The sequence below is a fragment of the Symphodus melops genome, assembly GCF_947650265.1.
Source record: "Symphodus melops genome assembly, chromosome: 3".
NCBI lineage: Eukaryota > Metazoa > Chordata > Actinopteri > Labriformes > Labridae > Symphodus > Symphodus melops.
Genome location: NC_136693.1, coordinates 18,787,637 through 18,809,713, shown reverse-complemented (window position 1 = coordinate 18,809,713; position 22,077 = coordinate 18,787,637). Strand labels below are relative to the sequence as shown.

The window sequence follows — 22,077 nt, the reverse complement described above, 5'->3', positions numbered from 1 at the left end:
TCATATTCTGGTTACCATGGCCCAATGTACTGGTGTGACCCCTTTGCCTTCACCAAAACTGTTCGTTTGAGCTAAATATAGAATTTCACTCCCTCAAATGAATCTTTTACTGGTAAAAAAAAAAAATCAATTTAAACTGTAGTTTTCAGTAAATACATATATCAACAAAGAATATAAACTTCAAGAAACAAACTATTCTAAATGTGAGCTTAGACCTCATCAGGAAAGCAGCGCTGACAATGGGTAAGTCCTCGGCCACAAAATGAAAGGATAGTCTAAAGCCAGAATCCACATTCAGGAGGTTCTTGACTTCCCTCAGATGTGAGGACAGCTGCAGGGACTTTGCTGTGAAAAGACACAAGTGTGACACAGAAGGGGAGTAGTCTGGAAAGCGTTTCCTCACTCTAATGCCACCAGCTAACACTTTTTCGTCTTCAGATCGGTGAACGAGAAGCTCCTGGTGCCGCTCTGTAACAGTTTGTGAGTATGGCATGCAACGCCAGCCACATGCTGGAGGCTGCTCTGGAGCAAATGGATGACATTATTGCTGGTAAGAGTTTCTCTTTTTACAATCAATTGACAGGCCAGTTTGTAATTACAGGCCTGCTTAAACCATTACTAACCACATGATGTTTATATACGTTTCATAAACATAAGAAATGTTTCTTTAGACTGTGATGGTTATGTAACAAACAAAGGGTAGGAAAGAGAAGAGTTGGCAACCTATTTACTTTTTATTTTTGGAACCAACAATGAAGGTTCCAAAAATGAAACTTTATGAATATGAACTTCAGTTGGTATTTTGTGCCATATGTTTCCATTCGATACGCCCTTTGAACCTTCTAAAATGTCTCTTCCTTATATTATCCACTCTGTTATAAACCTTCATTATTAGATTCCTTTGTACTTCTATACTTTTTTCATTAGCTTTTACGTTATCAACAATTCAAAGTAACTTCCCAGTGTTATCTCTTCTGTATTTTCTCGCACAAGTGTTACATTTTATTCATTGTTGTTTGTCACAGCCTCAGCAGTCTGCTTGCGTTCCTGTTTTTTTTTTCTTACAGGGTCAGAAAACAAAGAACTATAAAATAGGTGAAAGAGAAACCATTAGCACAGGGGTGAGACATTTTACCATGGCCAGAAACTCATGACCACACACTGTTTGGCATGATGAAGCTTTGTGTTTGTGCAGAACGTGTCCTATAGCTCCTTTACTGTGCCTTTTGATTTAACTTCACAGAGCTCACACTTAAACTTTGTACTACTCTCTGCAGCTTCGACAAAATGATTACAATGACCTACAGAGCTCAACCTCTAATTTGTGGATTTCAGAACCCACACTGTGCACTGTATTCAGCCATGTGATGCTATTTACAGCCAGAAAGCCACATTAGTGCACAATAGTGCCCCTAAGAGGTCGTGTAAGGTACTATTTGTATTACGCTGCAGGCTGTAAGCTACCTCTTAGTGAGCTGTACATTCAGTGCAGATGCCAATGGAAGAAAAAAGTGGTGTAATAAAGATTTCTCATCTATTTCTCTGTTTACTCTTCAGTTGATTTCCTGTTCTTCTGAATTCCCCTAGGCAAGATGGGAGAAGGACTGTTCAGTGCTCTCATGCGTCTCGAAGGCCAGGAATACCAGTCACCAGAGTGCAACTCACAGATGAGCCTCCCCCCTCCTGTAGACACTGCCCTCAGGGCTCTCCAGCTGACCGAAGCCCTCAGAGCAATGCTGGAGGATCAGGGGAGTGATGAGCAAAAGGACTCACTCAGGAAACAAGTCTCCACCGATACAGCTCACGTCATACTGAAATGGCTGGATAAAAATGAGGTGAGTCCGGATGTCTTCAAGACAACTGTGTATGATAAACTACAAAAACATAAACATGAAGTTAAAGTGATAACAAAAAGGGTGCAAATCCAGTTGAGAAGAATCCAAAATCTGCTGTGAGAATGTGTCTAAGAGGGAGATGTAGCCTCCTGTTTAAAAGGTGAAGCAAAAGCAGGAGAGCCTGAAACAACGTGGAGGAACTTCATTGGTTGATAATTTAATACAAGGCGAGACAATGAAGCAGTATGGTGTTATTGATGTATATGATGTTCCCAGTCAGAGTTACAAAGAGACTCTGTTTCGGGGTCTGGTTATCAGTGTTTGATAAGTCACTTCCATAGACCTATCAACCATCATAGTGAAATGGCAATGTGAATCCAACTTTCTTTTTTTTTTTCCCAAAAAGTAAAAAGATCTGGATCCACTAAAAAAAATATGTGGTAAAGGACACTCTCCAAAATTGAAACAAAATGGGGGTTATGACCAATGACCAATGCTTCAGTCATTTTACAAAGGCTAACACAGTTTTCTGCTTTCTGTTCTACTCTATTCTACTCAGTGGGCTTTATTAGCTGGTAAAGGGGTTTTTGATCCAGGTCATCAACATCTGGATGGCTTTTTCCTGTCTGCTAAGAAGAAGTGCGCTAGAAGCAGGATACATGGCATGCTCTACTTTTAATGAGATCCAGACCTCATGTTAAAAGTAAAAACCATTGCAGCCCCCATTTTCACCGTCCAATCCTCCATTGTCTCCTTTCTTTAACCCCTGACTACTTCTGTCCTCCCCTTTCTGAGACAAATGTTTCTTAGTCAGGTAATCCACCTCATCATTGCCTGCTAGCTCTAATTCGAATTGATATTTTCAGCCTTAAACTCCCATTCATTCCCCGCTGCCTCCTCCTTCCCTTCTGCGTCCTTCCTCCTGACTTGTGCACCACATCTGACGAGCATGTGCTGCAGAAAGTTTCCTCTCCCCTGTGCCTATTTAGGAAGCCCCGCAAAATTAGCTCGACCGACTCAAGAGGCACTTCAGAGAGAACAAGAGAACGAGGTGCAGACATTCAGAGAGAAGTATGGGAGATTAAAAAGGAGGACGGGAAATATGAGATATCAAGAGGTGCAGAGAAACGTGGGAGATACCAAAGTAGTTTAAGACAGTTTGAGGCAGAAAGCAGGAGAAATGAAAAGGGGGGAGTTAGAAAGAGGTAGAAAAAATGAAAGGGGAGAGAAGAAAGAAAGGGAGTTCAGCCAGCTGGCAGAGTTTAAGTTATTCGGCTGAGCTCTGAAAGTTTCAGGCTGCCCAGACTCCAAACCACACGGACCAAAGTCCTCTCTGCTTCCCCTTCAGCTGCAATATGGAGAGTCAGTAAAAGGAGAACATTTAGGTTCTAGGAGCTCCACTGTGCAGTGCAGTCTATTGAGCAAAGGTTTTTTGTTTGTTTGTTTTTTGATTTGGTATCTGTTCATCCTGCTTGATGCTTCCAAGTGCTGGCTAAGTTTGGGTAGAAACATTAAAAGCCAGACCTACATTACAATGGGCCTGCACCATGGAGTATGATTTTGATTTCTACAAACATTTTGCCTGGCTTAGAAAGGTAAGACTTTCTCCACTTGCATGCTTTTGTCTTTACACTTTTTAGGGGTTTGTTTTGCTATTGCAGTGATGTTGCTTTTCCAACACAACTATGGTTGCTGAGTTAGACAATTTGAGAGAAAGAAGTAAGTGGTTTGGTTATTTTTGAGCTGAGTAGGTGCGCTGCAGAATATGCAAAATGTAGAATTTCATATGTGGACCAAGGAAGAAATTGAAAAAAAAATAAAAAGTTTGACTTAACAGTGAATTACATGGTGTTCAGTAATTTCTATTTTGTTCCTTATTTAAGCATAACAAATGAAATACAGCTCAAGCTAAAAGAGCTTTCTAAAATTGTCCACTGAGGTGGACACCATGCGGGACCAGCCTTTGAAACTGTTCTTAAAGTGTGTGAGGAGATGGATGTGCATGTGAGCTGAGAACCTTTCCTCCTACTTGAACCCGCATGTAGTCTTTGGACACCACACCATCTTTCGACCAGTAAGAAGTCACGAGTCCTGACTGCCCTCCATTAAGGTAGAATTCCTTCTGAAGGGAGAGGAAGCCTCTCTATGCACACATTTGTTGGTCATGATTTTTCATTTTGAGTTTAGGGTTTATAATATATGGATTGAACAGTAGCTATCACATGATAATACATGGGTGACTATGTGTTAACAAACAGGTGCATGAAAAGTGATAACACAAGTGCACAAATCTTTGGCTGCGGATTTTCATATTTTTGTGTTAAAACTTTTCAAGTCAAAAGCAAGTAAAAGAATTTAAGCAATGCAAATGTTTTATACAGTCATATCTCTGTCAGCTCAAGAACACAAACAAGTGCAGCCTCAAACAAATGAAGGAAACAAAATGTTGAGTCAATGCATAACCTCTCAGCATCAACAACAAACAGTGTGCTTTAATTTTTGATGAAATAAATATATGTATGCTTCAAAAAAACATGAAGTAAAACTGTCAAAAGTTACTCAGTGCTGCTCATAAGACACGATCCTCGCCTCCTCACCTGAGAATATTGAAGCTACTTTTGTCAGTCATGAAGCATGTTAGCAGTCTTCAGAAGAAGGAGCTGGAAACTGTTTTGTCTGGTTTATGTGTTTTATGGTTAACCTAAAGACCGCCTATATTTACACTAAAACTCCTCAAAAGAATGTGTGTTGTACATATAATATTATTCAGAAATCAAATTAACCACATATGATGTGCTGATGATAGAATAAAGGCTTAATGGTGTTTTTTTTTATATTAACTCAAACCATTTTCGTTAAGTGGCTCAGGCTTATTGACACGCTGAGCTACATAATGGTTCTGCTTGACAGCCTGGATTTCTGGGAAATCTGAGCCAATTTGGTTGTACTTTACTTCCTTTGCACACTGATGGCTCTGAAATATCCCTTGCCCACATGTTCTGTCAGATCAGAGCTCAGCCTTCAACCAACATTTTTTTCCTCACTAATTAGCCTGTACAAAATTTGTACACTTATAGGCTTTACCTCAAACTAATGTCTGACACAATAACTAGGTGTTTGTGTGTGTGTCTGAGCCTGCAAAACCAATGACGAAAAGCACATTTGACCCACTGGTCAACTGTTTTTCATCAACAGTGTACTTAACAGTTGACCTTTACCCTGAAGGTAAACCTCCATTCATCCAGCAGCAGAGAGTCCTACCAGGAGCGGTTATCACGTCTGGAGGGAGACAAAGAGTCATTAGTTCTGCAGGTGAGTTGAATCAATCCTCCCAATCAAAAACCGAAAAACAAATTGTCTCTGTGTCTTTTTTGAAGGATTAATATTAAATATGATTGTTTCAGCAGCACATTTACCTTAAGAACATGTGGGCATCCACTCAAAAAAATTGAAGTAATTTAATTGTATTTGAGCCTGCTCAAATAAAAGAAGACATTTGACACCACACTGTCTGTGGGAACAGACTCTAAACAGTTTCCATATCACATGACGGTGTTAAATGAGAAAGAGCAAAGAGCAGAGTACTGTGTTGTAAATGTTGCGTAATAGCTATCTTGCTTTTCGGCTGTTTGGGTGAAGCAACGGTAACAAAGGTGGGTTTGGTGCTGTTACAACACTAGAATGTCTGGTTTTGTGTGATGAGTCTGTAAAGTATAAACATGTAGGTGTGTATCAGCCCTGAGGAATAAGTGCTTATCTCAGGCAGGTTGAGGCTAGCACCACCCTGCTGTACTGAGCTGTAGCATGTAGGTGTGTGTGTGTGTGTGTGTGTGTGTGTGTGTGTGAGAGAGAGAGAGAGAGCAGGTGCTTGCTTTGCTTCTTCAGGCCTCACATAAAACATTCCTCTGAAAAGGCTGCTCCAGTTGGCAGGATGGAACTGCCTCTTAGCATGTGATTAGTTATTATGTGGCCCTAATAGTTTCTCTGCTGAATAACATTTAACCTGTGTTTTGCTGACTTTGCTGGAGACGATCTGTTGCAGGCTACCGGTAAGCTAGTGAACCACAAAGGACCATTCATTCTCCTTCAAGGACATATTTGATCTTGCCCTTATGAAGACATTTCATCATGATTAAGATCAGCAATTATGTGGAAATAGCTGATATTTGAAAGAACCTGGCATTTAAAAATAAATAGAATCTGGGGTTGTAGAATTGTAGCCAGACCTGGGCTGCATTTATGTGTTTTGTTGTATGTTTGTATGTTTTGTTGTAGAAGACTACTTATGTCATTAACTCTCTCCGCACAACCCCCCCACCCCCACCCGCCCCACCCCCCACACAGGTGAGTGTGCTAACAGACCAGGTGGAAGCTCAAGGGGCAAAGATTATCGATCTGGAGAACTCTCTGGTGGAGCATCAGCTGAAACTCGACTCCACTGAGGAGATGCTGCAGCAGGTACAGAGACTCAAAGAACTCAAATCAACACATCATACATTAGATTATCCAAATACAAAATGTTTTGTATAATACTGGATACAAATAAGGAAACTCTGACTTCACCCTGGAGACATTCAGGGCAAAAACTGATCTTCTTTTTATTGCGACGTGTCAGTGACCCAGACTGTCAATCCATCCTCTAAATAAAATCCGTCTGCAGATTCATTCTGTTCTCATGAGTTGCAATATGTGAAGGGGTATGAGTTCTGCTTCCTGGGTAGAAATTGCAGTGTATCTGGCTGACATATTTCCTTGACAAAAAAAAAATAGTTTGGAAGTTCAGACTCATTCCAGGACTTGCAGTGTACATTTTTCTGGTTTATGCAGGGCCAAACTAGTCCAACTGGGCATGTGATTACAATGCCATTGGCCACTCCCCAAACCTGTAGCAAACGTGAATGAGCTTATGCATATGCACAAAACACAGAGAGAGAGAGAGAGAGAGAGAGAGAGAGAGAGAGAGAGAGAGAGAGAGAGAGAGAGAGAGAGAGAGAGAGAGAGGGAGAGAGAGAGCAAGAGAGAGAGAGAGAGAGAGAGAGAGAGAGGGGGGGGGGACAAAGAGGAAAAGAGGTAGAAAATAATGAGTAAGAGAGTAAATCTGAAAAAGGTGGAGAGATGGGCGGGAGAAAGAATATGGGTGGTTCTACTTTAAGAGTTAGAAGTGCATGTCTGTCTTATACTTTCAGTTGTTTGCGTTTCTATATGAAAGACTGCTAAACACTAAAAGGAACGCTAGTGGAATAGCTGTGTGAAACTTGAATCTACAGGAGACTTAAAGACATTGCAGACATGAAGGACATACGCTTACTCTCCCTTTGCTGCTGGCAGACACTGGAGTAAAATGGAGCAGGTATAATAAACAAAATATATGTTTGATGTTCCTTTATAATACTGCTTTTGTACTTTATCATTTTTAAACCTGACTGAATAACAGTGTCTTACTATATGCGGTGCTGTATGTGTGCAGTGTATCAAAGGGCAGTCAGGGCTGGTGTCTCAGAGACGTGGTCATTATGAGGCTTTGGACCTGAGCCGTAAATCTCTTCCTGGTGACAAAGCTCTAATATTTTCCATGTGCACTTCAGAAGAAGCACAGATACTTTTCCTAAGCCAGAGTTTTAAATGGATATATCCATATGTATTGTTTTTGCCTGCCACTGATGCTCATTTCTGAACTCTAAGTGATTTAGCACCTGCATGACATCAGGCAAATTAGTTATACATGTGCCTGCTTAGCCGGGTTCAAATCTCAAGGCTGACAGCCATTCAGGACACATAGTCCCAGACAGTACAGTAGATGCTTCGTCATTGGTTTGATTGAAAGCCGTTCACATTGTCAGGAAAATACACCTGTCAAAGTTATTTTAATGTTCTTTTTGTGAATGTTTTGCATACTTTGGTCAAATCTGTCTCCCTCACACACTCTTGCTCTGCCCCCTCTGCTGTGTACTTTGAGGGAGCTGTGAAATAGGCATTATAAATAGTTGTCATGGGTCGTGTATATTTAGCCACTCAAACAGCGTCTGAAACCAGAGGGTTTGTCTAAGGGGACTGTCATTACAGAGCCGGAGGCTCACTGTGCCTCACACTTTATGTCGCCTTTGTTCAGTAAGTATGGACTATCATTAAAGGGGATAATGTGTTAACCTGTTGGTCTGTTTGTGTTCCTCCATGCTTGTGCTGTGTGTTGTTGATGACAGGAGCTCCTGCATAGGACGTCACTGGAGAACCAGAAGCTGACTCTTATGGGGGAGGTGTCCTACCTGAAATTAAAGCTGGCAGACATGGAGGGAAAACAGAACCACGGGGCTGAACGGCAGCAGAAAGCAGAGGTAGGGCTTCTCATGGATAAAAATATGCCTGTTCCTAAACTTTAAAAAGTTTTATTTAAAGATAGCACAGTGTTTATGGTTGTCTGAACTTTCTAAGCTTATACTTTATGTGTCTATCAAAAAAGGTTTCCAGTTGGAATGGATTTTGTTTCTTTACAAAAATTAGCAGCACAGTTACTGAAGATTACGCCATCAATTACTTCACTCAGACTTACATTTTAAAGTTGCACTTTTAATCGTTGAATGGTTCGGTCAGTTAATGTGAGTGCCTCATAAGAGAGTGCACAATGTTTTGCACCAAGGACTTTGGTCAATGAGGATTTAGTCTTGCAAAAACCTCCCTTTTTTCTTCATTCTTTGGAAATTTGCACCCACTCTGCCAGGAATGACAAGGGAGCACACACACATTTGCCTTGTGCTGATGGATTTAACATTGAAGTCAGCTGCTGAGTTTATGGACGACCGTAAACACTTTCTGGACTGATGGAGGGAAACATTCACTCGAACCCCAGCTCTGTTTTCCCTGGGCAAAGTCTACAGGAATACATTTCTCAGAGGGGTTTTCTTTTTTTGTCAGTTTAAACTGAATCACATATTTACTTAAGACGTGGATGTGTCTGGTTACCAGCTGACATCCTCGGAATTAAGTGACCGTATGAATAGCAGAAGAGGGAAGCAGGGAAAGCAGACAGGATACTGTAATGTATGTTGTTACTGTCAAAACAGTGCTGGTCAAAGAGCCTTTGTGTCCTCAGGTTAAAGGAGTTCAGGCGTAGTAGAGCTGGCATGATGGATGGAGGGCCAAATATGAATGTGTAGGCTTCAGCCAAGAGGATTTGGTTCTTGGCAGTGGGGTGAAAGTTAAATAAAAGGGACCTTTTTCTAACATACAATGGATACATGTTCCCAAAGACAATTAATACCTATGCAGTTAACTGAAATAATGAAATTGTTTATTAATAGGACGTTGCGAGTGTTAAGAGGGATTTCGTTTGTAGTTTCAAGAAACAAAATGGCACAAGACGTTGTGTTTTAGTGAACTGTAGTGTTTCAGCTATTCATAATCCTGCTTTCATCATGTGTGCTGAACATGTTTACTTCAAACAGCTGCTTGGACTTAAGGAGAATCGAAAAAAATCTGCTTTGAAAACTTTACAGGCCTCCCACGTGCAGCCTCTGCTACACAAGCATGCCCCCCCCCCCCTCCTCACACACACACACACACACACACACACACACACACACACACACACACAAACACATGTACACACAGCATGTTAAAGCCTCCTTGCTGTGGTGCCAGTAAACTCATAGTTAAATTTAGCTGTGGAGGCATCATCTGTCATATCCGCTGCACTGAACCCCAAGTGAGACTTCCTCTGTCCACAGTCCGAGCATAACTCTTCTGCTGTTTACACAATTTCTGAGGGAACATTGGGCTCTGATCACCTTTAAAAAGATTCTAAACCTGCTCACCCCTCAAGCAATTTATCAGTGCAAACTGCCTATTTGATAAACTGGCAATGTATGAATTTTGGAATATGGCACAGCTTGTACAGCAGCATATTAACTTAAGGTTTTTGAACATTATATCTAGACCAGTAGATAATTGCAGTACTAGAGTGTCTGCAGAAAGCCAGAAATCTCTTTTTAGTAAAGGTTTGGTATGATATTTATGTTTTATTGGGCTCAAATTGGCAATGTATTCTTTCTAAGGGTTAATAACAATATCAAAATCGACTTTAGGTAGAGGAAAGTAGCAGGGTTTGGAATATCCAACGTATAATCATATCGTCATAAACAAAAAATGACACATCTACTCTCTTTTTCTGAACATTTTTTTCTCAATTCTTTCTCCCTCTTTTCCTCTGTCAGACTGTGGTGAATTTCATTAGTGAGCTGCAGGAGGAGATGTGTAGGTTTCAGGAGGAGATCAATAGCAAGATCCAAGAGAAAAAGGCCTTGGAGATCCCGGCTGAAAACAGCTCTCCAGTCCAATGCCCTAATGAGCTTGCTGATGATCAGGGCTCTGACCCCGGGCCGTCTGATGACACAACATCAGGTGTAGAGGAGGCCACAGAAAGGCATGATGGGAGTCCGAACAGCCTAGAAGAGGCTGGTGGTTCAGATGCAGACCAGCAGCACCAATGTGGAGGAGAAAGTGTATGCACTGCTTGCCTGCATGACTTGTAGTGTTATGTGTGGTATTGGTTGACCCACTTTAGTGTGTGTGATTCTTAAGTTCAGATGCTAATGCATGAAGCGACTACAATCAGTGTACATAGCTATTGTTATTCTGTAGCCCTATTTACAAATCTCAAAAAAATTCCCATAACTTTAATGCATGTGTAAACGCAACCTCCAGATTTTTCAGCACAACTTTACTTGACCTTTGTCCTGCGAGGGCCCTTGGAAAAATGTTGTCCTTTTCCAGTGCTCATCTGGTGCAATCAAAGACTGCAAAATCCTAGCACCAGAATCTGTTGCCTGTCCTCTATCTTTGCACATTATTTTAACGTCATACCTTACCTCCTGAGATCCCCTCCCCCTCCTGTCCACAGAAAGCACAGATGCAGCCTGTCAGAAGTTTTTAGAAATGTTCAGGAGTGCATTGTGTGAAATGGCTTATTTTCTGCATCAGTGTTGGACAAATTCTGGCGTTTCATCCAGTTTTAAAGAACTTGGTCATGACAAACGACTGCTCAGCAATGATATTGGTTCTGCGCAGTATTTCGGTCAAAAAAAATAGACGCTTTTACCAATTGCCTGCACCTTGATGGGTTAATGTTGGGTTTCTTGAAAAAATAGAACAAGGAGTGGTTTAGAAGTGCTCTTTCAACTTATGTCATGTTATGATTTGGTTCTCCATGTATTCATTCAGGATGATTTGTTTAAAGGAAGAATGTGCAACCTTTTGATTCAGTAGATGTCACCGTTGAACACTAGCATGAAACCAAACAAACTACTCTTTGGCAACACATCAGATGGTCTGAAGCCTCTGCTCTCCTCCAGCGAAACACCTCCAACCCCAACAAAATTGTCCTCAACTTGAGCTGCAATTGCCTGTGGCTGCATTGTTGTGTTAGCAGGCTAATGTTGGCACACTGTAGTTAGCTTGTAGCTTGAAATTGCACATGAATTGACACTGAATGACAGATCTAAAACACGTGACATCCATAATTGTCCTTGGCTGAAACAGCTTTATACGTAAGGCTGTCATGTCCATGTAAACATGATGTTAACACAGTTCTCACAACAATATAGCTGGCAGGACTCGCACTCTTCAGTCATTTTAGACAATTATGACTAAGAGACATTCATATAAGATATTCTAGGTTTTGCTGTATTTATTTGTTAAATGTCACAGATTCTTCCTACAATTTAAAATTCATGTGTAAGTCTGGCATCATCTGAATGTCTGAAGCAGCATGATTTTTTTTATGCCTCTGTTATAAAGTAAATATGTTCAACGATTTGTTAAAAAAGAACAAGTTACTAGCATTAGCTTTTGTTACTAGCATCATTATGTTATGAATGTGTGCTATATTCATTTAAGTGTGCTATGTTCTGCATTACCATTAGATACAAGCATTGTCTGAATATTAAAACTAGCTTGGTTCTATCATTTGCTTGGTACATCATTAATTAGTGTTAAAAAAATGGTGTGGAGTGTGAGTTCTGTGCATGAACATAAGTGTTAGATTGTAGCATCATCTGAGTGTTTAAATTAACTTAATGATTCATCCTTAATCTTATGTTTCAGGGCTTATTTAGGGAGCTCAGGATTCTCAAGGACAAAGTGGAACACCTGGAGGATCAGAAGTTACAGTACGAGAAGAAACTTCAGGCAACAAAGGTAAAAATAAAGTTCTGAATTTCAGCATGTCTAGACTCTAAAATCGGTGCCTAAATTCCACAGTTAAAGGTCCACTCAACTTTCCAAAATGCCATCCAATCCAATGTTCCAGCCAATGCAGTGAGTCAGTTTTTCTGCACACACACTCTCTCTGTTTTTCAGACACCTCAGTTTTCTAAACAAGTATGAGAATATTTTTACCTCCAACAAGTACTGTAGAATTAGATTTGATTAAGGCCTAGTCTTTCTTTTATGTCCTACATGTTTCCTTTCTTTAATCCACTGGGATTAACATTTTCGAGATTAGATTATCTCTTCAATTATTCTGATATCTGTCTCTGTCTCACTTTAAGTGTGTCTCCTTCTGTGTCTGTGAGTAAGATTAGTTCCATTATGCTGATATTCCTCTACCTGTCCGCTCTACAACTGTTTCAAATGAAATCTTTGAAAGTTGAAGTCTAAAATTGTTCATTGCAGGTTTAATTTGCTGTGTATATTTGAAACCTTATGATTGCAATTCACATAACTCTTTTGAAAGCCTTATTTGTAGTTTCAAAAGTGGGGGTATACAGTGGTTGAGTGGAAAAAGGTATATTTTCCACATTCCTATTTCCCCATTTAATATAATAGCCTGAACTTTTCTTTTTGCCATCTGTCTTGTCCTTAAAACTAATTCAAAACAAACTAAAAAACCTGACAAGGACTTCTATTAAACTCAGTGTGGATGTTTTATCTTAAAATATATGAAGGAGGGGGGGTAAAAAGATTAATATCTCACACAATTCTGGCTTCAAGTGAGGACATGTGCTGGAACTTTAATGAGGAGACATGTAAATGTGTTGTTTTTGTGAATGTCAAGAAGCTTTTAGCTGTGCATGTTTAAGCAGGCATAATTTGAGCTGCATGTCGTCTCTGCTAACATTTCTTTCCGTGTGGCACCCACAGGCAGAGATCAACAGTCTGCAGAACCTTTTGCTCACTAAGAACGCTGAGATCGAGAGTTTGCACACTCAGCTCCTGGCCAGACCCTCTCTTTCTGCAGAGTGCTCCGAGAGAGGTAAGCAAACCACCCAATGGCACCAAACCCTCGATCAAACTGCTGGTATAACAGCCCCTCTTGTAGACAGAGTTAACCAGCCTAATAGGTGACACAGTAAATGACTGCTTTATGTATTCATCAATGCAAACAGGTTTTGTTCGAAGTCTTGGTCCTTTATTCGCTGCCTCTTTCTCTCAGAGGAGATTTACAGGCAGTGGCTCAAAACCAAATGTAAGCCTGAGTAGTATTTATTAAAAATCATTTGAAACTCACGAGCCATCTCAATCTTTGTATAACTCTCCTTCTCCAGACATGACTCTTTATTTCATTACCCTTTGTATCCTTTTGCTCTGAGGGGCAGTTTTGCCAATCACTAACTTCTTTCCCAAATTACAAGACATCCTCTAACTCCCTTCCCTTTGGCTTCTTAATTTCTGAAAGCATAACATCTTGCTTGTTCTCATTTTGTCCCCCCACAAGAGTAATTGCTTAGTATACTCACTCTCGCTTACCAGCAATGCCAGCTGTATGCCTGCAGTTGTTACAAAGAAAGTGTCTGAGGACCCAGATATATATAAAGCTGACTTGTTAAAGCTATGACTGGTGGATTAAAAAAAGAGGCTTAAGTCGATATAAAAATACAGAGATTCAATTACAAGTGCCAGCATGTATTTTTGCCTTTCCTTTCCTTCTACATGTCCTCAAGAATTACATACATACATTACTTTATATGACATTAGCAGCTGCGTATAAAGGTTATTAATAAATTTGGTGTTTCTCGTCATAGATGAGGAGCTGCAGAGGCTCAGGATTGGAATGAAATCACTAATAGCGACCAATGATGAAAAGGTAGGTTAGCCGTGACCTTTAAAACTATCCTTTCTCTCTCTGGTCAGCACATCTATGTGTATGCTCTCATCTGTTAACTACAAAGCAAAGTGTCTTACTGGCTGCCTGTACATATAACTGCTATCATCACTGCTGTGCAAAAGGTAAGAAGCTAACTCGTTTTTGATGTTGTTATTGCTCAGAGGCCCCACCTACTGACCATTTATAGTACAGAGGGGCTTTTGTCTTCTCCCTATCCACAGTACTTTGGACTTTAAAGACTTGCAGATGCAACTCTACATGTGGCACACCAAGAAGGGAAACACACACACACACACACACAAATACAGCCAAAGGCGAGCCATTTCAGGCACAGCCACACTTAAGTAGGCCTCGACCTGCCAGCCCTAATTTTGGAGCGAGCTGTATTAAGAGAACCATGGCAAAACCAGGCACGGGCACCACTTCAAAACATACACACACTCCACACAGCTGGTGACCACAACTAAGATTTCCAGCCAGGCCTGTGTCAATCCCCTCCCAATCCACTACTTTGATGTAAAGGCCATATGGTGAAAGAGAGACGTGCGTGTGTGGTATGTCGGTCAGTAACTGAACCGAAGCAGAGAGTCCATATGTGTGTTTCTTAACCTTAGATAAACATCTTAATTGGGTTTTGTTGGCCTTCTCCGTTTTCTTTAGGACCGTCGTATTGAGGAGCTCACTCTGCTCCTGAATCAGTGCAGGCAATTCAGAGAGGTCACTCATGGCACAAGGCAAGGTAATCAGCTTATTCACTCCCTTATCATTCCCTTGGGCCGTTTGTTTCATGTTAGAAACCATGTTTAAGCAGTATGCATGCTCCCCCACACGTACACAAACTTATGCCAGGATGCTTGAGCTGAGAAAAATAACGTTTTTTGTTACTTTAGCTCCACCTGCTGTTCGCTCATTGTCGAATGAAAGGACTCCATCAAGCAGTAGTGAGGAAGAAGAGCATGGAATCATGAAGAGCGCTGACTCTGCCAGCGCAAAATCTGAGGATGTGAAGTCTGAAGTGGGTGCAAACCATTGATTGTATGAAATAAAAATGACAATTTCTGTTATTTATCTTCATTAACATGAGCTTCAGAGCTGTTTGTTTGTGTGAATATGATTGATGTAGTTCTTGTCAACATTAAAGCAAGCATTCATGTCATTATCAGCTAAATACTTTAGTTTGTTTATCTGCATTAACATGATTATCTTGGTGGCTCCTATTTGTAAACATGAACATCCTTTTCGACTACATTCAAAATGTTGATTTTAATCTGCAAAAAATACAACAAATTTAGTTTCATTCATGACTGTTTTAATATGTTGTCTGCATAAACACCTTTATTTTATAGTTTCTTTCTCATGACAGGTTTCCACAATCAGTTCTTCTTCACGTCAAACATCTGCGTCGTCAGGCCAGAAGGACAGTGATTCAAGGTAGTGGCCCAACTCTTTGTTTTGGGATTTCTTTGAAATCTTTTTATTGAACGTTCTGAGATATTTTTCCTTTTCTTTTTTTTTTTCTTTTTTAACTTTTCAGAACAGAATCACAGACTTTATCAAGCAGCATGAATAACCTGACAAATGGACTTCCAGAAAAGGTACACTACTAAAGTATATACTCAACCTATTTCATCACAAAATATACAAGAATTCTTATTTATGAAGGTTTAAGCATTCTGTACTTTTATTTCAAATTGTTTTTAATGTGTTACTGTCATTTGCGTGATATACCCAGAGTGTTTCAGGTGACACCAGGAGTCAGACACTGCCTGTGAACTCCTCACTGTCGGAGCAGAACGGAACTTCAGAAAGCAGCAGTGAAATCCAGAGTCAGAGGTCTCCAGATGGAAGTGAAGATGGTGACTCCGGACAAAGTAAATCCATTCACATTCATTCAAGCTGCACAGGATGCTATTAATGCTATAGGTTAGATCTTGCGTAGTATTAATCCATGCATAGAGCCGAACATTGTTGTTCTTTCAGACAGCCTTTAGGCCAGCAATTCCCATGAGCCCCAAAGCAGCGTTCATATTCAAAGCTAACCACTCCCCTTTGACCAGACGACCACGGGGCCTTTGATCACAGCTAATTTCAGACGCTTCAGAGCAGATGGATCATGGGATTTCTTACCAAACACACCCTCTTCTCCTGCTCTGATTTACCACACTCATCCCAGCTCCACCCTCCTCAGTTTTTAACGTCCACTTATAGCTCAGGCCGCACCCAGATTTCTCTCTGCTTTCTGTTTAATAATGGTGACTGAGTTCAGCTCATATCATGAAGATGGCACCTTGTAAAATGTAGCTTGAACCCTGCCATTTTCATGGGGCATTAACAGATGAATTATTTACTGGACTCAATGGTCTGTGATCTGTGCTCATTCTCTCCTGTAGAAAACTCAGACCATCACATGTGTGCTTCTTAGCTGTTAATGCTCTATGTGATACGCCAATAGAAAACCAGGCTTTTTACTGCTTTCTTCTCAGTTTGTATTATGATCAAAAAGTGGCTTGTTACAGTCCCGCTACTATGTCAAACAACAAGTGTTAAAAGTTCTCACCTTCAATAATGCACACCCTGAAATGGACCTACAGTATAAATGTTAGTAGCCCTCTGAAGGATAGTTTTACTGGCTATAATCTTGAACCTCACCATATATCGATAATCAGAGATTATCAAACTAAAATTTCTGAATATAATAAAGAAAACATTTCTCTGAATATAATGACATTAACTTTGCTACAATGTGAAAGCACGTTAAAGTAACAATGTGTCGCTGCCCTGTTCTTGGCCATGTTGGCAGGTTGACTTTCATCCAAGTCTCCCTCTTTTGTCTGTTTTGTCTCATCATAGCTTGTACTCTTTTTTGTCATGTTATGTTTGTTTTGTGTGATAATGTATTTTTGTATGTGTCCAGGATTATTCTTTTTATCATTGTCCCATCCATGTCGATTGAAATTGGTCTGTTTCTCTCCTCGGGAAGGTGGCAAACAAAAAACAAAAGAAAACAGATTTAAAGAAAATGACTATTCCCTCAAACCTTTTAAAGATAAGAGTCTTTCTGTGAGAAGTTGGAGCGCTGGTGATCAAGTGGTTAGTGGGTGTGCCCCATGCACAGAGGCTGTAGTCTTGAAGTGGACAGCCGGTAGCTGGTAACCGGTCCTTTCTTGCATGTCGTTACCCACTCTCTCTCTATGATGTCTAACTCTATCCACTGTCTTGGATATTGTGAAAAGTGTGAATATAGTTTTGCAAATTTGTCCAAAAAAATCTACAGCAAAGATGCACCAAAGAATGCTGCATCTTTGCTGCCCTCTGCAGTGCAATTTTAGTACCGGAACCATGTTTTTTTTATTGTTTTTTTTTAATTACAGCATATAGTATTACACTGACTGTGAATGTGACCTCTTAAAGGAAAGCTGGAGAAAGCTGATGACAGCACTTCAAGCGATAACTCCCCTGTTCATTGTGGAGTAAATACACAGCAGGGCCAGAGAGCGGTGGGCTCACCAGAATACCTAAAGAACAACAGGAGCTTCAAGAAACTCTGGGGAAAGTAAGTGTGGGGGACAAAAATAAAGAACAAACAATAACATATCTTTGAAATATACACTGCTCAAAAAAATAAAGGGAACACTAAAAAAACATATCCAAGATCTGAACGAGTGAAGTATTATTATTAAACACTTGAGCACAAAGTTGAATGTGCTGACAACAAAATCACACAAAAATGATGAATGGAAATCAAATGTATTAACCAATGGAGGTCTAGATTTGGAGTTTCCAAATTAAAGTGGAAAAACACTATACAGGCAGATCCAACTTTGATGTAATGTCCTTAAAACAAGTCAAAATGAGGCTCAGTCGTGTTTGTGGCGTCCACGTTCCTGTATGACCTCCGACAACGCCTGGGCATGCTGCTGATGAGGTGGCGGATGGTCTCCTGATGGATCTCCTCCCTGACCTGAACTACAGCATCCGCCAACTACTGGACAGTCTGTGGTGCATTGTGGTGTTGGTGGATGGAGCGAGACATGATGTCCCAGATGTGCTCAGTTGAAATCAGGTCTGGGGAAGAGGGAGGCCAGTCCATAGCATCAATGCCTTCATCTTGCAGGAACTGCTGACACAATCCAGCCACATGAGGTCTAGCATTGTTTTGCCTTAGGAGGAACCCAGGGCCAACCGCACCAGCATATGGTCTCACAAGGGGTATCAGGATCTCATCTCGGTACCTAATGGCAGTTAGGCTACCTCTAGCGAGCACATGGTGAGCTGTGCAGCCCCCCAAAGAAATGGCACCCCACACCATTACTGACTCACCGCCAAAACGCTCATTCTGGAGGATGTTGCAGGCAGCAGAACGTTCTCCACGTCTGTCACATGTGCTCAGTATGAACCTGCTTTCATCTGTGAAGAGCACAGGGCACACGGCCTCTCAATGTCTCCTGATGTACTGGCCTGTCTCCTGGTAGCGCCTCCATGCTCTGGACACTACGCTGACAGACACAGCAAAACCTTCCTGTCACAGCTTGCATTGATGTGCCACCCTGGATGAGCTGCACTACCTGAACCACTTGTGTCGGTTGTAGACTACGTCTCATGCTACCACAACAGTGAACGCACCGCTAGCATTCAAAAGTGACCAAAGCCAGAAAGTATTGGAACTGAGAAGTGGTCTGGGGTGACCACCTGCAGAACCCCTCCTTTATTGGGGATGTCTTGCTAATTGCCTATAATTTCCACCTGTTGTCTTTTCCATTTGCACAACAGCATTTGGAATTGATTGTCAATCAGTGTTGCTTCCTAAGTGGACAATTTCACAGAAGTGTGATTGACTTGTAATTACATCGTGTTGTTTAAGTGTTCCCTTTATTCTTTTGAGCAGTGTATTTTGTGTTTACATACTCTCTCGTACTATGTGTGATATTAAATGTATATATATATATATATTTTAGAATAAAATTGTCCAGCAGCTTCATGTTCTTTACTTTTATGTATACAGACTACGAAGAACACAGTCTGGAGGCCTCCAGGCAGCAGATCCAGATGGGGGTCCATTTCGTCGGGGAGGACTACGTGCTACAGCAGGGCCCAGACTGACCAGGACCCCTGAATCATATAACTCTGCACGGTAAAGCGCATAGTCAAAAATGTGTATCCGGGGCGCTGGTGGCGCAGTGGTTTCGTGCCATGTACAGTGTGGAGGCTATAGTGCTCAATGCGGGCGGCCTTGGTTCAATTCCAGCCTGTGGCCAACTCTGTCCACTATGTCTCTCGAATAAATGCACAAAAAGCCAAACAAATTTGTATCCATATTTTAAGTATTAACAATTTATTTTATACTTTGCTGCCCCAGGTCCTGGGGCTTTTCTACGAGTAATGTATCATCATGAACATTTTAAATAGTCCCTTTTCTTTTTGCAGTGATATGAATATTCCGTTCAGCCAATGGACTAAGGAGCAGGTATGTGGCTGGTTAGAGGACTATGGACTGGGCCAGTATGTCAGTCTCAGCAGACAGTGGGTTGAAAACGGACAAACAATTCTGTCTGCTACACCACAGGACTTTGAGAAGGTCAGAAATAAAGAAAAGAAATGTATTCATTTTAAAATGCTGGATATATAGTATTTAAGTTTTATATCAGAGATTTGATGGCTTATTACTCTCCTACCTTTAATGTCATTGTGACAAAAATTATTTTCTGACCTCAGGAGATGGGTATGAAGAATCCTCTGCACAGGAAGAAGCTGCAGCTCGCTCTGAGTGCATTCACTACAAAAGTTATAGAGAAATCCTCAGAACTGGACCACATCTGGGTCACACGTAAGTCTCGTCCTGCATGGAATATTAGAACTTGTGTTGCTGCCCGCTTGGTGTTCTGTCTTCATGCATAGTAATATTTAAAATGATATACTTTTAGGCTGGTTGGATGATATCGGTTTGCCTCAGTATAAAGATAATTTCCATGAAGCTCGAGTTGATGGTCGGATGATTCAATACCTCACTGTGGTAAGACCTAACCATTAATACCCGGTAACATTTTCTGTGAACTGAATTCCAACAAATGCGACATTTAGACTTCAGACATGATTTCAAAAACATAAATTAAAATGATGCAATATATTCCTATACACAGAATGACCTCTTGACTCTAAAGGTCACCAGCCAGCTTCATCATCTCAGTATTAAATGTGCCATCCATGTCCTTCATGCCAATAAGTTCAACGCCAACTGTCTACGACGTAGACCAGGGGAAGAGGTAAGCCAGAATGGGAAGAAGAGAAGATGAAAGTGTTTACTGCTTGTCTTATGTGATGCAACATTTTTGTACATATTGAAAATGTTAACTCTCAAAGCTGAAACACTTTTACTGAGCTGTCATCATATCAGTTGTCCACTAGATGGCAATAGACAGACCTTAAATGCTCTGAGTGCATTTTACCTTTCACATATCGTCAAAGCTTCAGTCTGCCCTGTTCTATTCCCTTTGAAAGAATAAGAAGTTGTTGTTAGGGGAGCTATAAGCGGGAAAAATTCAAGGCAATATTAAGATTTTCTTACTTTTTCAGCGACAGCCCTCCCCCTCAGAGGTGGTGCAGTGGTCTAACCATCGTGTGATGGAGTGGCTGAGAGCCGTGGATCTGGCTGAGTTCGCTCCTAATCTTCGGGGCAGCGGTGTTCATGGTGGCCTGATTGTAAGTAATGCACAGCTCTGTCTGATTTGGAGCAGGTCTGCAAGATTTCAAGCTGTACCAGCTTACATGACATGCCTGCAGACTGTAATTTGTTGCCGCCATCTGCTGTCAATACGATCTCCCATACAGATCCTGGAGCCTCGCTTCAGCTCAGAGACTTTGGCCCTGTTGTTAAATATTCCTCCGCAGAAGACTTTGCTCCGTCGCCACCTTGCCACTGCCTTCTCTGCACTGGTTGGAGCTCAGGCAACGCAGGAGAAGAGAGAGTACGGCAATGCCACTGGCCATGTGCCTCTCACTACCACTGCTAAAGTAAAGGTGAGAACATCTTGTAAGAATCCAAATCCAAAACATCAAAATAATGTATCAATTTCTTTGACTTTTGTTGTGTATTTTCAGCCAAAGAAACTGGGCTTTACCCAGTTCAGTCACCTGAGGAAGAGGAAACCTGATGACTCCGCCGACTATATCTGCCCAATAGACAGTGGAGCATTGACATTGAACGGGGTTTCCCGCCTGCCCTCTGCAGCTCTCAGGGGCCTCAGCCCAAGTTTGGAGCGACAGTCAGACAGGAGGGAGCCACTCGGAATTAAACCTCAGGCTAACAGCCAAAAACTATATTTACAAAATAAGTGTGAAACGTCACCCTCTCCGTAATACTCCCATCTCAGTGCCTTAGAGTGACGTTTCGAATCAGTGAAAAAAAACGTCAATGGGATGATCTCATAAATCCAGGAGGTGATTTGCTGGAGGTGCTGCAAACATGGTGTGTTAAGAAGCTATGGTTAATTGTTGTGAGTGTATCCTTTCTTTCAAAATATAGTTGTAGAACAGTGATGAATATTGATATTGCGTGTATTATTAAATGAAAGCTGCTCTATGCATTCCTTACACAGTTATATTCCAAAGCTCATACTTAAAAAACTGATTATTTTGTATCTAAATTTCAGTAGATTTAAAATAAAAAAATAGCTTTTCTTCCATTGTATTTCTGTACAGTTTCTTTACGAACACCAGAATGTTTAAGAAGGCTTCATTTAATTTCTTTATGAATGAAAAAAAATAAAATTAAAATTAAACATTGTTAGATTTTCATGATACATATTTTTTTCTTCTGCACCTTAATGTCAGCTTGTTGGTAAACCTTAGGATCTCTCAAACCACACATAGTCTTGTTTCATATCAAAATATATGTGCATTGTATAATAAATAATGAATCAAAGGTTTGTGTTGTGAAAATTATTTGTAAAAAAAACAAATTATAAACAATCTGAACAAAGTATTTAAATCCATCATATGTTTTCAGCGTTGTGATACATAAAGCTGGAATGAGGCAGACAAAGAACTATTCATATTAGACTAAAAAAGTTTAGGTTTGTACTTGCAAATAAAGATGAGTCAGACGACACAACTTGTTCTATTGTGGGGGTGATGACTGATGATAGGGGA

The 22,077-nt window shown here is 40.7% G+C and overlaps 1 protein-coding gene across 4 annotated transcripts; it reads left to right on the top strand.

Annotated features, from left to right (window-relative positions):
* Positions 1–452: 452 nt before the first annotated feature.
* ppfibp2a (PPFIA binding protein 2a) lies at positions 453–21,850 on the top strand. Of its 4 annotated transcripts, XM_079340292.1 has the most exons (23): positions 453–550; positions 1,588–1,835; positions 5,061–5,147; positions 6,180–6,293; positions 8,036–8,167; positions 10,043–10,330; positions 11,931–12,023; positions 12,969–13,080; positions 13,850–13,911; positions 14,593–14,671; positions 14,823–14,947; positions 15,296–15,363; positions 15,467–15,527; positions 15,665–15,803; positions 17,344–17,485; positions 18,935–19,063; positions 19,357–19,507; positions 19,645–19,756; positions 19,854–19,942; positions 20,070–20,192; positions 20,503–20,628; positions 20,758–20,946; positions 21,028–21,850. In XM_079340292.1, exons 1-23 carry the CDS (start codon positions 487–489, stop codon positions 21,283–21,285), a joined length of 2,991 nt encoding a protein of 996 aa, XP_079196418.1. In that variant the 5' UTR covers positions 453–486; the 3' UTR covers positions 21,286–21,850. The 4 variants fall into 4 exon arrangements, with proteins under 4 accessions (XP_079196418.1, XP_079196419.1, XP_079196420.1 ...); XM_079340293.1 differs by lacking the exons at positions 453–550; positions 1,588–1,835 and adding an exon at positions 3,115–3,430; XM_079340294.1 differs by lacking the exons at positions 453–550; positions 1,588–1,835; positions 5,061–5,147; positions 6,180–6,293 and adding an exon at positions 6,980–7,185.
* The last annotated feature ends 227 nt before the right edge of the window (positions 21,851–22,077 follow it).